This window comes from Nelumbo nucifera, chromosome 2 (genome assembly GCF_055504915.1).
Source record: "Nelumbo nucifera cultivar China Antique chromosome 2, China Antique-T2T, whole genome shotgun sequence".
NCBI classification, from domain to species: Eukaryota; Viridiplantae; Streptophyta; class Magnoliopsida; order Proteales; family Nelumbonaceae; genus Nelumbo; species Nelumbo nucifera.
Window position 1 is genome coordinate 27,301,761 of NC_142650.1, and position 12,693 is coordinate 27,314,453.

General features: G+C 38.1%; 1 protein-coding gene across 1 annotated transcript; it reads right to left on the reverse strand.

Annotated features, from left to right (window-relative positions):
- Positions 1 to 1,123: 1,123 nt before the first annotated feature.
- LOC104590579 (pseudo histidine-containing phosphotransfer protein 6-like) lies at positions 1,124 to 3,035 on the reverse strand. Its single transcript, XM_010249292.3, has 5 exons — positions 2,542 to 3,035; positions 2,140 to 2,270; positions 1,782 to 1,925; positions 1,540 to 1,612; positions 1,124 to 1,415 (listed from the first exon to the last, which is right to left on the reverse strand). The coding sequence occupies exons 1-5, from the start codon at positions 2,608 to 2,610 to the stop codon at positions 1,362 to 1,364; spliced, it is 471 nt and encodes a 156-aa protein (XP_010247594.1). The 5' UTR covers positions 2,611 to 3,035; the 3' UTR covers positions 1,124 to 1,361.
- Between the last annotated feature and the right edge of the window lie 9,658 nt (positions 3,036 to 12,693).

Below are 12,693 nucleotides of genomic sequence, written 5' to 3' on the forward strand. Positions count from 1 at the left end.
CATCCATGAGTTTTGATAAATAAGATTTAATTGACTATTAATTTTATGATACTAATTGATTGGTCAAAATTTTTTCAGATATCATATTTTTCGATATCATAGTCAACCCTTAAAATGCCATGAAAAATGTGTATTGGCAAATGGTCAATATATCATTTATTTATTTATTTATTTTTTAATTTGAGAAGGAGATTGTTTTAATGTTATTTAACTATTAAAATTAATGTTTCCTTAAAATGCTTTGAAAAATTTGTATTGGCCAATGGTCGCCTGTTGAAAAAATACATTACACCTAATAAATGTAATATCGTGTAAAAAGTTTGCACTTTGATAAAAATAACAACTTAAAACTTCATTTTTGATAATATAACTTTTAACAAAAAAGAAGGTAAAATAATAAAAGTTTGCACCTTGATAAACTGTTTTTAACCAAAATTATTTTATATACTATTTACCAAATTTACGCTTTTAGACAATAAATAAAACAAAAATTACAAGAAAACCAACCAGAGACCGATATAATAATAAAAATCTATGATACGGAAAGACGTGGTACTGGAAGACCTGATTGGTCACCTCTCCTATTGATTGACTGTAAGTTTTTCAGGCATCATGTATTTCCGGTAAGATAGCTGAACCGATGATAATGTATATATTATTTAGTATATGATCAGTTCGGAAGAACATTGTTCGGTTGCCTACTGTTCACGTGCTAGTAATACTGCTGCGGATCGCCTGACTAAGTTCGGGTTTGTCAAAAACCTGGAGAGTGAGTCAGTGACCTACTTTTTCTTTTGATCAGTTGAATGGGTTTGTCCAGCTCTGATTAACTCTAACTTCAATTCGATCGAGGATCAAAGATTTTAAAACCGGCCTGCTAAAAAGTTTGGAATTCAAGGCTTAAAACATTCTACTTTCTTCATTCCAAAACCTCACATTCACAACCAAAGCTACATTTTTATCTGATACTTGATTCCAAATTGAAGTTTGTGCATGAGAGAGAGAGAGAGAGAGAGATTCTGAAACTATTTGATGCTCAATAACTGAATTGAGACGAGTGTCATAAGGCGAAGCATCAAGGAGCAAAAGACTTGGGAACCCATTAAAGATTACACATGAATCCTGATATTTGAAGCACAGGTGCATCTTCACCCTCGAAGTACGATTTCTTTGTATTCAAAGTTACAATGCAACAGGCGTCAAAGAATAACTCTACATTAAAGAAAAGGCAGAGACGTTAGGCCTCCCTTTTCCTCTTTTCTTTTCTTCTTTGAGCTTCGTTTAAAGGTGTACTCAGAAACAGAATATTGAAATATTTCTTCCAACTTCAAGCCTCACAGGTCTCCCTTTAAATTAATGTCTCAGCCCTGTATGGGATACCTCACTCCTGCTGCCATCACTCTCTGCTGCTCTAGCTGCTTCGTCAATTGATAATAATAACATCAGAGCTAGCTTTGTCACTCAAGAATTATCATAAAGGAAAAGCATTGATTTCTTTTTCTTAAACTTTACACGATTATATAAATTAATCCCACTTACTTGGAACAGTTCGTGCAATTTATTCTTGAGATAGCAGTATTCGTGCTCCAACAGCTCCAACGCTCGCAAGCATCTGATACAAAATTGCATTCTTTTTCTCTAAGTACAGTGATACAGTCATTAAGACTTAAGAAACACTTCAATCTCTCTCTCTCTCTCTCTCTCTCTCTCCTTCGTTTGAACTATATATGACAGCAAATGGAGAAGCAAAGGGGGAACAGCAGGAATTCTTAGGAACTCACCCAGCTCTGTTGCTCTGCTCGGAAGCGGCGCGAAAGGCAACGCATACGTTTCTGACCCTCTTAGCTCCTACACTGGAGCTACTCCCCATAAATTGGTTCAGATGGATTTCCATCTTCTTGTAATCCGACAACTCTCTATCCAACCTGTCAAACACCATTCATGCATTCCAGTATAAGAAAAAGTCTGCACTCCCCACTTGTTTTTCTTTGTAACCCAAACGAGGAAAAGGCCATAAAAAGAAAAGTAAATTCTTGGAGAACCCAAAATGCATTGGCTCCTCCACTGTCTTTCAACTTTTTCTCTTCTGTTGGGATATTAGTATTACTATGCCTGTTAGACAAGAGAGTTATAACTTACAAGAGACCTCTGAGATTTCTTAGAAGCTTCTCCGATTCGCGGAAGAAAATGGTGACGACCTCGAAAACAAAGTTGGGAGAAGTCTCATCTTGAAGCTGTTGTAGCTGCAAGAACTGCTCGTCCAGGACTCCCTGAATCACCATAACTCAAATCTCTTATTGCTGCTACGCAGACAACATTTGCATGCCACATATATCATGAAATAATCCCATTTTAGTTTCCCCGGTTTCTAAGAATAGATAGAAGGAAATCAGGGAATCTCGACGTATCGTGATTTCTGTCATTTCTTAGTACCCTGAATTGATCTCGTTTCCTTTGGATGATGATGAGACTGTATTCTCAAATGCAATGCAAGCCCAGAATGTAAGATGAGATGGAAGATATATATATATATATATATACCTGGTGGAACAGTAAGGCGAGTAAGCGATTCATGTCGGCTCGCAAGCGATCCGCGCCGAACCCAAGCATCCACAGCGGTAGACCCGTCTTGGCTAAAAGCTACTTTGATCACAGCCCAACGAAGCAAACAGAGTTTGAACTGCCGAAGGCAGTTCTTCTGTGTATCTTTCTCTTCTGCTCCTCCTTTTAATCTTCTGGGTATAAGTTTGAGCTCTGATGAAGGGCGCCAGAGGGAAGAGACGGGTTTGAATATAAAGGGTGGTGAAATACAGAAATAGTAACTGTGGCTTCAGGTCTGTTCTGGGCTGTGGGTAAGCAAGATAGAAAAATGAGAAATTTGGGAGTGAGCGTGCAGAGGAAAGAAGATCGAGGTGAATGTGGGGTATCAACCGGACCGGCAGCAGACGTGGGGCTAGATAGGGGGTGACCTGCTGTCACCCGTACACGGTTCCCTCGCGTGATGTCGCTTCGGCTGCTGCGGCGGTCACCCTCCGCCCGACCACTGCCTGCAGCCGGTAATGTCAGCATACAACAAAAATGGCCATTTTTTCGTCTTTATTTGCCATGTACAGAGCTAAAAGCCCTACCATTACTGCATTACTTACTCTTCACTCACTTTTCCTGCACTTTTTTGACCTTCCCTTTCTCCCTTTCTACAGCCCAAAACGGCCATAATCCCTTCCTTGAACTCTGAGAACTGAGAAGGGGTAGACGCCCGAGAAACTAGGCTTAGTACACATGGCTGATGACTCTTGACACGTGGTGACCTGGGAAGGGGTGGGGCTTAGTTTGTCTTTTCTGGGGTTCTCTGGGTCGAGAGCCCCGGGCATCATGAGACCTTTTTTGGATTTATGATGGGATGAGACTTGAGAGCACAAAATTATAGTAGATTTGATGTTATTCTGTAATATAATAATTGATAGTTAAGCTTGGAATATTGACCATCTGACGGGGGTTCTCATGGGTTTCAAGTTAGAACCAGGTTCAGGTTCTGTAACCGACCCGGCCACATGCTTAGCTTTGAACCAAATATCACAATTCAATCAGATTGAACCGGGTTTGGTATTCCTACTGTTGGGTTTCTAAAATATATGAAGCTTTTTCTCCTTTAAACAATTAATCTCCCCAGGGTTAACCTGACACCAATCAGATTGAGTGGGAAATCATTGACAGGGTCCATTATTTTAATGTGGTGGACCCAGTGCCCACATCCCACTCACTTAAGAGATACGCGTAGGGCCCGAATGCAGGAATGTTGGATGAATCGAGTTATCGGGTCAGTAGGGGTCCAAGTGGGGCCTGGTGAGGTCAATCCAGCGAGATCGGCTTCCATCAGGGCAAGCCCGTGCCCACACCGTTTCAACCGCTTTTGCAACATTGTATTGGGAATATCCAATCCAATCCTATCCTTAATCGGATCATTCTGGGGATGGGTTAGGATGGGATTGGGTTCGGGCCGGTTAGATCAATTTCTCACTTTGCCATAATGTTTCTTGATTTTTAGATTTGAAAAAATATGTATGGATTAATTAAGGGTTCATTTGGTTCACACGAAGTATTGAATCGGAGGTTCATTTCAATTCTAACTATTTGGAAATTCTATTTTCATTCATGTTAGAATGGCATTTCCCCATTTGAGGAATCATCATTCTCTCCCTCTCCATTGGGAAGAAGAATCCATTCCAGCTGATCTTGATTCTAATTCTAATTCACATTTGAACCAAACATGCAATAGGAATAGACCATTTTCATTCTGATTTCGGTGGATTTACATTCCAACTCTGATGATGTACATTTTGGCAGCTCCCGGCTGACAGGTGACTCAGATGCCTGGCTGAATAATCCCTACCTAAAATGTGGCTTGGACACCTATCTAAATGGTTCCTACCTGGAAGGTAGTTTGGATGCCTAGCTGAATGGTGACGAGCTGGAGAGGTGGCTCTGATGCCTAATTGAATGGTGACGAGCTGGAGAGGTGGCTCTGATGCCTAACTGAATGGTGACGAGCTGAAGAGGTGGCTCTAATGTCTAGCTGAGTGGTGACAAGCTAGAGAGGTGGCTCTGATGCCTAGCTGAATGGTGACGAGCTAGGAGGTGGCTCTGATGCCTAACTGAATGGTGACAAGCTGGAGATGTGGCTCTGATGCCTAGCTGAATGGTGACGAGCTGGAGATGTGGCTCTGATGTCTAGCTAAGTGGTGACAGGCTAGAGAGGTGGCTCTGATGCCTACCTGAATGGTGACGAGCTAGGAGGTGGCTCTGATGCCTAGCTGAATGGTGACAAGCTGGATAGGTGGCTCTGATGTGACATGCAAGGAAACAGTGTCAGAGTGCCCGGGTTGCTTTACCCGGGGTCGGCACTCTGATGCTTAAGCTAGCGAATCAGAGATTTTAAGATAGCTAAATGTGAGAGAGCTGGAGAGCTACGAGAACTAAATTGCGCATCTACCTGGGTCTCAGGGGCTGATGCCCTTATATAGTTGGGATGTCGTAGGTCTCACAAAACGCTCCTGAAATCCTCAACCCACGATGTAGGGGTCTGTTCCGCTTTGGAAGGAGGATAACATGCCAATTAATAAGGCTTATCGTTTCCCTCCGATTTGGGTGGGATGAGGATAAGGCTTACGGTTATGCATCGTAATCCCGAAAGGTTCGGAGATAACTGACAAGCTTCTAGAGAGGTAGGTCGCCAGGTCATCAGGTCGGTGACAGAGGCAGGTAGCCAGGTCGCCAGGTTGGTGACAGAGGCAGGTCACCAGGTCGACAACAAAAGTAGGTCACGAGGTCGACGACAGAGGTAGGTCGCCAGTTGGGACCCAATTTTGGCTAAGGCAAGTTGTCACCTAGGTGATGCTAGGATGTAGTCCAGCTATTCTGATATGCCATGTGTCGTGATGTCAATGGAGGGCCAAATCTATCCTCATCAAATTCCAAACCAAATGGACCTTCATTGAGATATTGAGTTTATCATTATTACCATGCTTACATGAAATTAGAAAATGTTTACCTTCAAAATTAAAATTGTTGATAGAAATAATATCAATGTTTTCAAAACTGAATTGGACCAGACAATCAGACCATAAAAACTGGGAACTGGTCATCTGTTTTACCTCAAAACTAACTCAGATGGTTAAACCATTGCCCCGAACTATGATTTTTGGCCATTTTTTTATTTTCTTAGTTTTTTAATTTTTTTTGTTAGAATGGATCATCCGTTTGGACTAAACGATCGGACTATTCAACCCAAAAACCGATCCCTAGAATATTTCCCAGTCCGGTCTGATTTTAAAGACCTTGCATGATATAGATATGTGCATTATAATCGTATGCATAGACAAATATGAAGACATGTTAGATTTTGGTTGGAATGGGTTGGGTTGGCCAACGCCTCAAGCCCTAGCCCAACACAAAGTTGGTTTCATACTTTTCTGGAAAAAAAAAAAATCCTAAACCGGCCAGCCAGGTCCACCGATCCTACCTAGCTACAGGGTCAGCAGTGGCTGGGCAAGACCTTGAATCATGTTCGTCCTTTGTGATGTTAAAGAAAAATGTGGTTGCTTTTCAAAACAATCACTTCAATGCCACTTGGCTATTCTTGTTGGGGTAGCAAAAGTGACAAAGAAGATATCCAAACGAGCCCTTAACTTGCATCATAATGACGATATTAGTAAAGAATAAGAGTTAATTTTTCTAATTAATACTCTATATAGCTCAGGTTCCTTCTTTATGGGAGCATTTGGGTTATCACTACTCACTGAGTCAAGACCTAGTGTGCCTTTTTAAATATGAATTAATACAGTAAAAAAACCTGGAGTCATTGAAACCCTATTAATATACAGATAGATGATTAATCATCTGATTTTTTTTTTTCAAGAAATTCTTGGTTATAGGCCCACAAATGATAAATGGGTAGCCCAATTTTTTATTCTGACCAACACCCTGATGGGTATAATTATTGTTTTCTTTCAAGCATGTGTTTATATTCTTCTTCTCAAACTTCAAAGACACCTTGACATTCTCGTTGAGAGAGAAAGAAAGAGAGCATGCTTTGGATTGACGTAAGCAAACTCATTAATATAAGGAACCGTGTTCTTGATGATTTGTTAAAATAAGCTAACGAGGTCTTGTCTGCACATATTGTTCTTTCTTTAATCAATTCATTAATGTTTGTTTCTCTGTTGTAAATCTCTCCTCTCTATAGCCCAGGAGAATGTATTCATGTCTGCAGTGATCTGCTCGTGTATTCCCTTTTCACATTTTATATCTCTACCCATTTACACTTTGTCCTCTCTCTCTCTCTCTGATATTTACCTCGACTAAATCGCATAAAAAGGAAGAAGCATGCCTTGGTTTGACGTAAGCAGACTAATTAAAATGGATTGTCTAAAGCATGGCTAGCTTTTGAAGGTGACCATACAGGATACAGCCATTCAGAAGCTTATGATGAACATAGAGCTCTATAGCTAATAGCATGCTTTGTCCTCCCTTTCTTGCTTACTATGAGCATTACAAACTACTTTCCTTCCAGAAAACTTCTTTTTTCCTCTTCGAAATTCCAAATGTTGGATCCCACTTTTTCCTTGGATCATAAAGTTGAGTATATGATGTAAGAGTTTGTTTCTCTGTTTCTTCTCTTCATCTATCTATTCTTGTACCTCTCACTCACTCTCTCTCTCTCTCTAAAAGCTATGAAGTCATTAGGACAGCGATGTTTTTGTAAGATAAAGGACTCATTGCTCGAGAGAGTACGCACGAGAACCCAACTTTTATTTCTTTTGCAAACTTCAATTCCAGGCCTGGTCTTAGGTCTGTGAGTAGAGTCCATGTGGCTATATTGTAGGCTAGGCTTTTTCTCCATCCTGTGGTCGAGCCTCATGAGCATGCAGCTCTTATTTGCTTGAGGGTTTCCATTCTTTGAGGTTAATGATTGAGATCATTAAAGGGGAGATTATGAGCCCTATGAGCAATATTCTGACTATTATTCCCCTCATCATATACTAATTCTGGCATCAACATGTACTAATTCTTTCATCATGGGTTGTATAATTTTTGTTAATTATTATTGGACTAGTCTTACAGGTGGCAAACATCAACAGTAATAAAAGAATGATTCTCCACTGTGGACCTTGATATCTCCAAAAAGAATCTTTTTCCTTCTTTTTTTTTGGTTAAATTAAAGAAGCTATCAGTGGTGATAATGGTGAGGGAATAGAATCATTGAGCTATGCTGTGAATGAGAATCTACAGTCTTTATATTTCTTTGGACCATTTAAAATTTTAAATACTCAGAAGTGGAGAAGTGAAAAGGAACCTAAGGCCTGTTTAAGAGGGTTGAGTTGAAGATTCAGCTAAGCTAGTTCAGCCGTTTTAAACCCCTTGAGAGTTGAGATAAGCTATTCAAATGACTAATTGACAGTTGATTTGGGCTTTCCAGATTTTTCACCGAATATAGCTTATAAGCTGTTCATGTGGGGCCCACGTTGAAAAGCCAGAAGCCGCGCTTCGATCCTCCCCAACCGGGCACCTAGCTAGCTAGTTTTACATAATATATAACTGCCTGCTTTGAAAAACACATTTAATTGAGATGGATGAAAATGGGAAAATTAAAAATACCTTAATAGGCATAAAGAAATGTTCAATGTCAGAAAGCTTATGAAGAAAGGTCCAAGCGTGCCCAACCTCTTTAATTTGTAGTTAAGAAACTCCCACCCTAACATAGACAATGTATTTGTGCTGAGAGAGAAACAAGCCCGAAGAAGAGCGAATGGCTTCAACCCCTAAGAAAAAGCCAAGCTGGCTGTGAACCTCTCTCCTTCAATACACTCCACTAAGCCACGTATGAAAGATTTTAATTCAGATTAAGTCATCTAAGTATCATTGTTTCGAGTACACATTTTTTTAGGGATAAGTAGACTCTACTACCTTTCAAAAATCTGAAATTACAGCCACCTTTTAATTTACTAGTAACCCCCCTATAAACTGCATCTTGACTACGGATTTGACATCAATCCACGGTCAAGATTCATTCCATTCCTAGGATGGAACTAAGATTTTTAAGATTTTGAGCAGTTAAAACCCTTTTTTTATTCTTTACCATTTTTTGGGTTGGCCTAATTTGATGGAATGTACCGGTTTAAAACAATTGAAATCACCTAACTCCTGTTGTTGTCAGTGACCCTGAAAATTGATACTATCCGTGCATACCTATACAGTTGAAATATTTTGAACCTTGGATTCAATTGAATTCAAGAAACTGTTTGATAACAGCTGAAAACGATTTATCGCTTTTTATTTTGGCAAATAAGTCATTAAGTAGTTCTTTAATGGCTGAAACATTTTTATTAGGAATCACAGAGTGGTGGCTCGGTCGGTTGGCACCTTAGCTGAGTAGTCCCAGTGGAAATATGGATTTTTTTCGGTAGAATTCGAGTCCCACTATTGCTATGTTGAAAAGTTGTATGTATGCTGTATTAAGTACAAAAAAAAAAAAAAACACATTTTTATTATGATGCATCCTAAATGGGGTAAAACTTTCCATTACTTGAACTATATATGTTTTCATTTCTTTTAAGATGAAAACATTATTGTTTTCCTTGCGTGTACATCAAAACAAATTAGAGGGGGTGAAAAACAAACTTTTCCCTATAAAAGGGGCTGAAAATAATAGCTAAAACATTTCACCCCTGATACTTTTATAGATAAACAAATAGAACTTATATGACTACTTTATTCACTAAAGACAAAATAATAACTTATTAAATTCAGCCACTTCAGCCTTGCTCAGATAGCTCATTAGCTTCAATGCTCCATAGCCTCTCTCTCTCTCTCTCTGTCTTTTACTTTCTCCAACGTTTTTCACTGGGGACCAACAGTGACAATTCAAAGAGAAAATGGTTCTTTCTTTAGACACTACTGTCTAGACAAATCGGCCGTGAAAGTAGAAAATTGCTTGGCTTAGTAGGATGGATGAGTGCATAGTCTATGGCTTGACAAAGCCAAAATATATAGGGGTTTCACTTGATAACGTAATAGTTGGTCAGGAGAGCATGTTTTATTGCCAGACTACCAGCTTCTCAGCAGACCAAACTGTGGACCAAGATTAATTAAATCTGCAAGCTAGCTATCAGTCTTCAGTCCCAGCATTCCTTAGGCAGTGTAGTTGCCAAGGACCAGTCCAAAACAATGGTACTCAGAACCAGCCTGGTACCCTCTACATTTCTCAAGCCTAAAGAGGTATTTTTTGGACCAGATTGGCTCATTTGGACTGAAGAACTGGAATAAACAGCTAAGCAAATCAATTAATGCAGCCAGTCAACCTGCTAAAACTGAACCTAATGCTTTAATTAATTTCAATATTTATGGGCAAACTGACATCTGCTTTGTTGCATGGTCCATGCACCTCGGTATAATAGTCCAACCAAAACCCAGTTGAAGCAACTCACGTCTCTCTTGGTCTGGGTTTTAAATCGTCGTTGGTGTTGGTGAGAGAGAGAGAGAGAGTCAAGGGAGTAAAAAAAGACAAAATGTGTCATGAAGCGATTAATACGACAAAACCCTTCTAGGTCTGATCCTCTGTGATGAGTGGATGGCACACGGAAGTATTATATTCATGTAGGTCCAAACTGTGTCAAGACTCTGTACGAATGCTCTTGGTTGGAAGTCCACAACTATAGGGTAATGGTAGACTAGCTATCAATGGAAAATATTTGCATCAACAACTGTTCGACCTATTGCCAGACCTAAGGTCAGTACTTCAGGTTCACTTGATATCACAATGGTCACTAGAAGGAGCCGGGTGATTTTGTAATGCAGATATGCTGTTGCTGATGAGGCTGTTGGTTGTTGGGGAAGTCAAGAATGTATAGGCCGGTCGATATCCCCAGAGATCTGCTACACTAATTATTCTTCACAATCGACAAAGGAAATATGTCGAAGGGATGTGACAAATTAATTATAATTCAATTGTTGGGCTGCTGGAATCCCAAGTGGGTGATGGATCACTTAAATCAGTTAGTTCAAATTTTGGTCCCCCCAAAGCCCCAATCCCTGCCTTGAATTCAAAAACGTTCGGATGCGTGGTTCCTCCTTACAAAGTTCATAAATATGTCCTACTCAACAACCATTCCATGCTCGTGAGGATATTGCTGCTGCTGCTGATGTTTGTCCACACAATTAATGATAAGCTTTTTTTTTTTTAAATCAAATTTAATGTAACGGCTAGAGTTATTATAACTTACAAAAAATTATTCATCACCTGGCGTCAAAAAATTTAAAAAGAAAGAAGAAAAAAAAAAAGTTAGTCATCACCTCCTAACCTATTGAGTTGTGGTCAATTCTCATATATATATATATTGCTTATTTCTTTCATATAGTTATGGCTGTCAATTGGACTGGATTCGGTCCAATCCGATCCAAGTCTGATCCAGTCAAAATAAAATGCAAATGGATTGAATGTTCAATTCCAAATTGAATTAAACACCAAAATAACATGCGAAATCCAAAAAATATACAAAAAAAACTACAGCACCTGCTGTAATCCAATCCATCCAATTAAAATGCAAACAACGGATCGGATTGCGTCCGATCCAATTCAAAGTGAATGAATAAAAGTATTTTTGTAAAAGTGCTTTTATAGAAGTGCTTTCATAATACTTTTGTAAAAGTACTTTCGTCGAAGTGCTTTTAGAACAATACTTTCGTAAAAGTGCTTCCATAAAAGTATTTATAAAAGTACTTCTGTAAAAGTGTTTTTATAAAAGTACTTTCATAAAAGTATTCTTAAAATACTTTTCATAAAATAACTTTTATAAATTGATTTTGTAAAAGTGCTATCGTAAACTGCTTTCATAAAAGTACTTTTATAAAAGTGTTTTTTAGGGTGACTTCAGTTTTGGCCGGTTTCAAATTGGATAGAGGTTTGGTCTCATGATTATATTATTGAGAATTTGGTTTAGGTCTGATTCAGACTGGTAAGGAGATGAACCAATTTATTTTGGATTGGCCCAATCCAACAATTATAACGGTCCAAATCCAATTTGATAAGGTTTGGATCGGATTGGATCCGACCCAAAACTGGTCCATTGATCCCTACATATAGGGTTTCTTTTTTTATGCATTCACATGTGAATTTCAACATCTATATCTATACTACTATATTAAAAATGAAATTTGAATAATTATTTTCTCTTAGTTCAAGTTCCTCTCATTAAGTCTTATATTTAAGGTATTAATTCTTACTAACATTCATTGAATCATATTCTTGACTAAAATACCTATATTTTTGAATTTGGTCATTCTCTAATTGTGATGGCACAAAATGTAACCTCATTCAATTCCCTCTCATTAAGTCTTATATTTAGGGTATTAACTCTTATTCTTTCATTGAATTCTATATTAACTAACTATATTAAAGAAAAATAAATATGACAAAGAATAATTGTTTTTATTGATAACAGAAATAAAATACAAATTTAAAACCAAACCCAAAAATGGATTTGTTTTATTGTTTGGTGGTGAGTCAACAATTCAACCTTTTAGGTCAAATGTGTTAACCCTAGGTTTCCTAATCTATTTTGTTTATTTTAGGTCAAATGTGAGTCAACAGTTGGCACCTTGCAAATTAATCTATTTTGTTTATTTTATAATATTTTCCCTATTCTATATTTAATATTTTTAGATCTATATTAATTTTATACAAATTTACAAAGCTTCATTAATTTTAATTGAATTTGATAGAAAATCCAAATATATAAAAAAATGAATCAAATTCAAGTCCATGATCTATATATCTATTGATATCAAGCAAATCCAGTAGGGGTGAGCATGGGTCGGTTTGGTTTGGCTCCATTGTAGAACCTGGAACCTTACTATAGAGGTCGGTCCTAGGATTTTGGAATTGAAACCTACCCTGTGAAGGTCAGTTCTGGCCTTGATGGTTCTAGGGTTGGCTCTAAGGTCTATCGTGGAACTTGTTCTTTGTTTACTCTCCCCCTTGAAAAAAAAAGCATGTTCTTTAAAAACTTGATTTTCAATAAATATGATATATATATATATATAGTTTAAAATTTATATTATCTTTATTGATTAAATTGAGTAAGTTAATATGAAGACTATCATTATATGGTTCAAAACTTATAAATTAAATTTAAATTT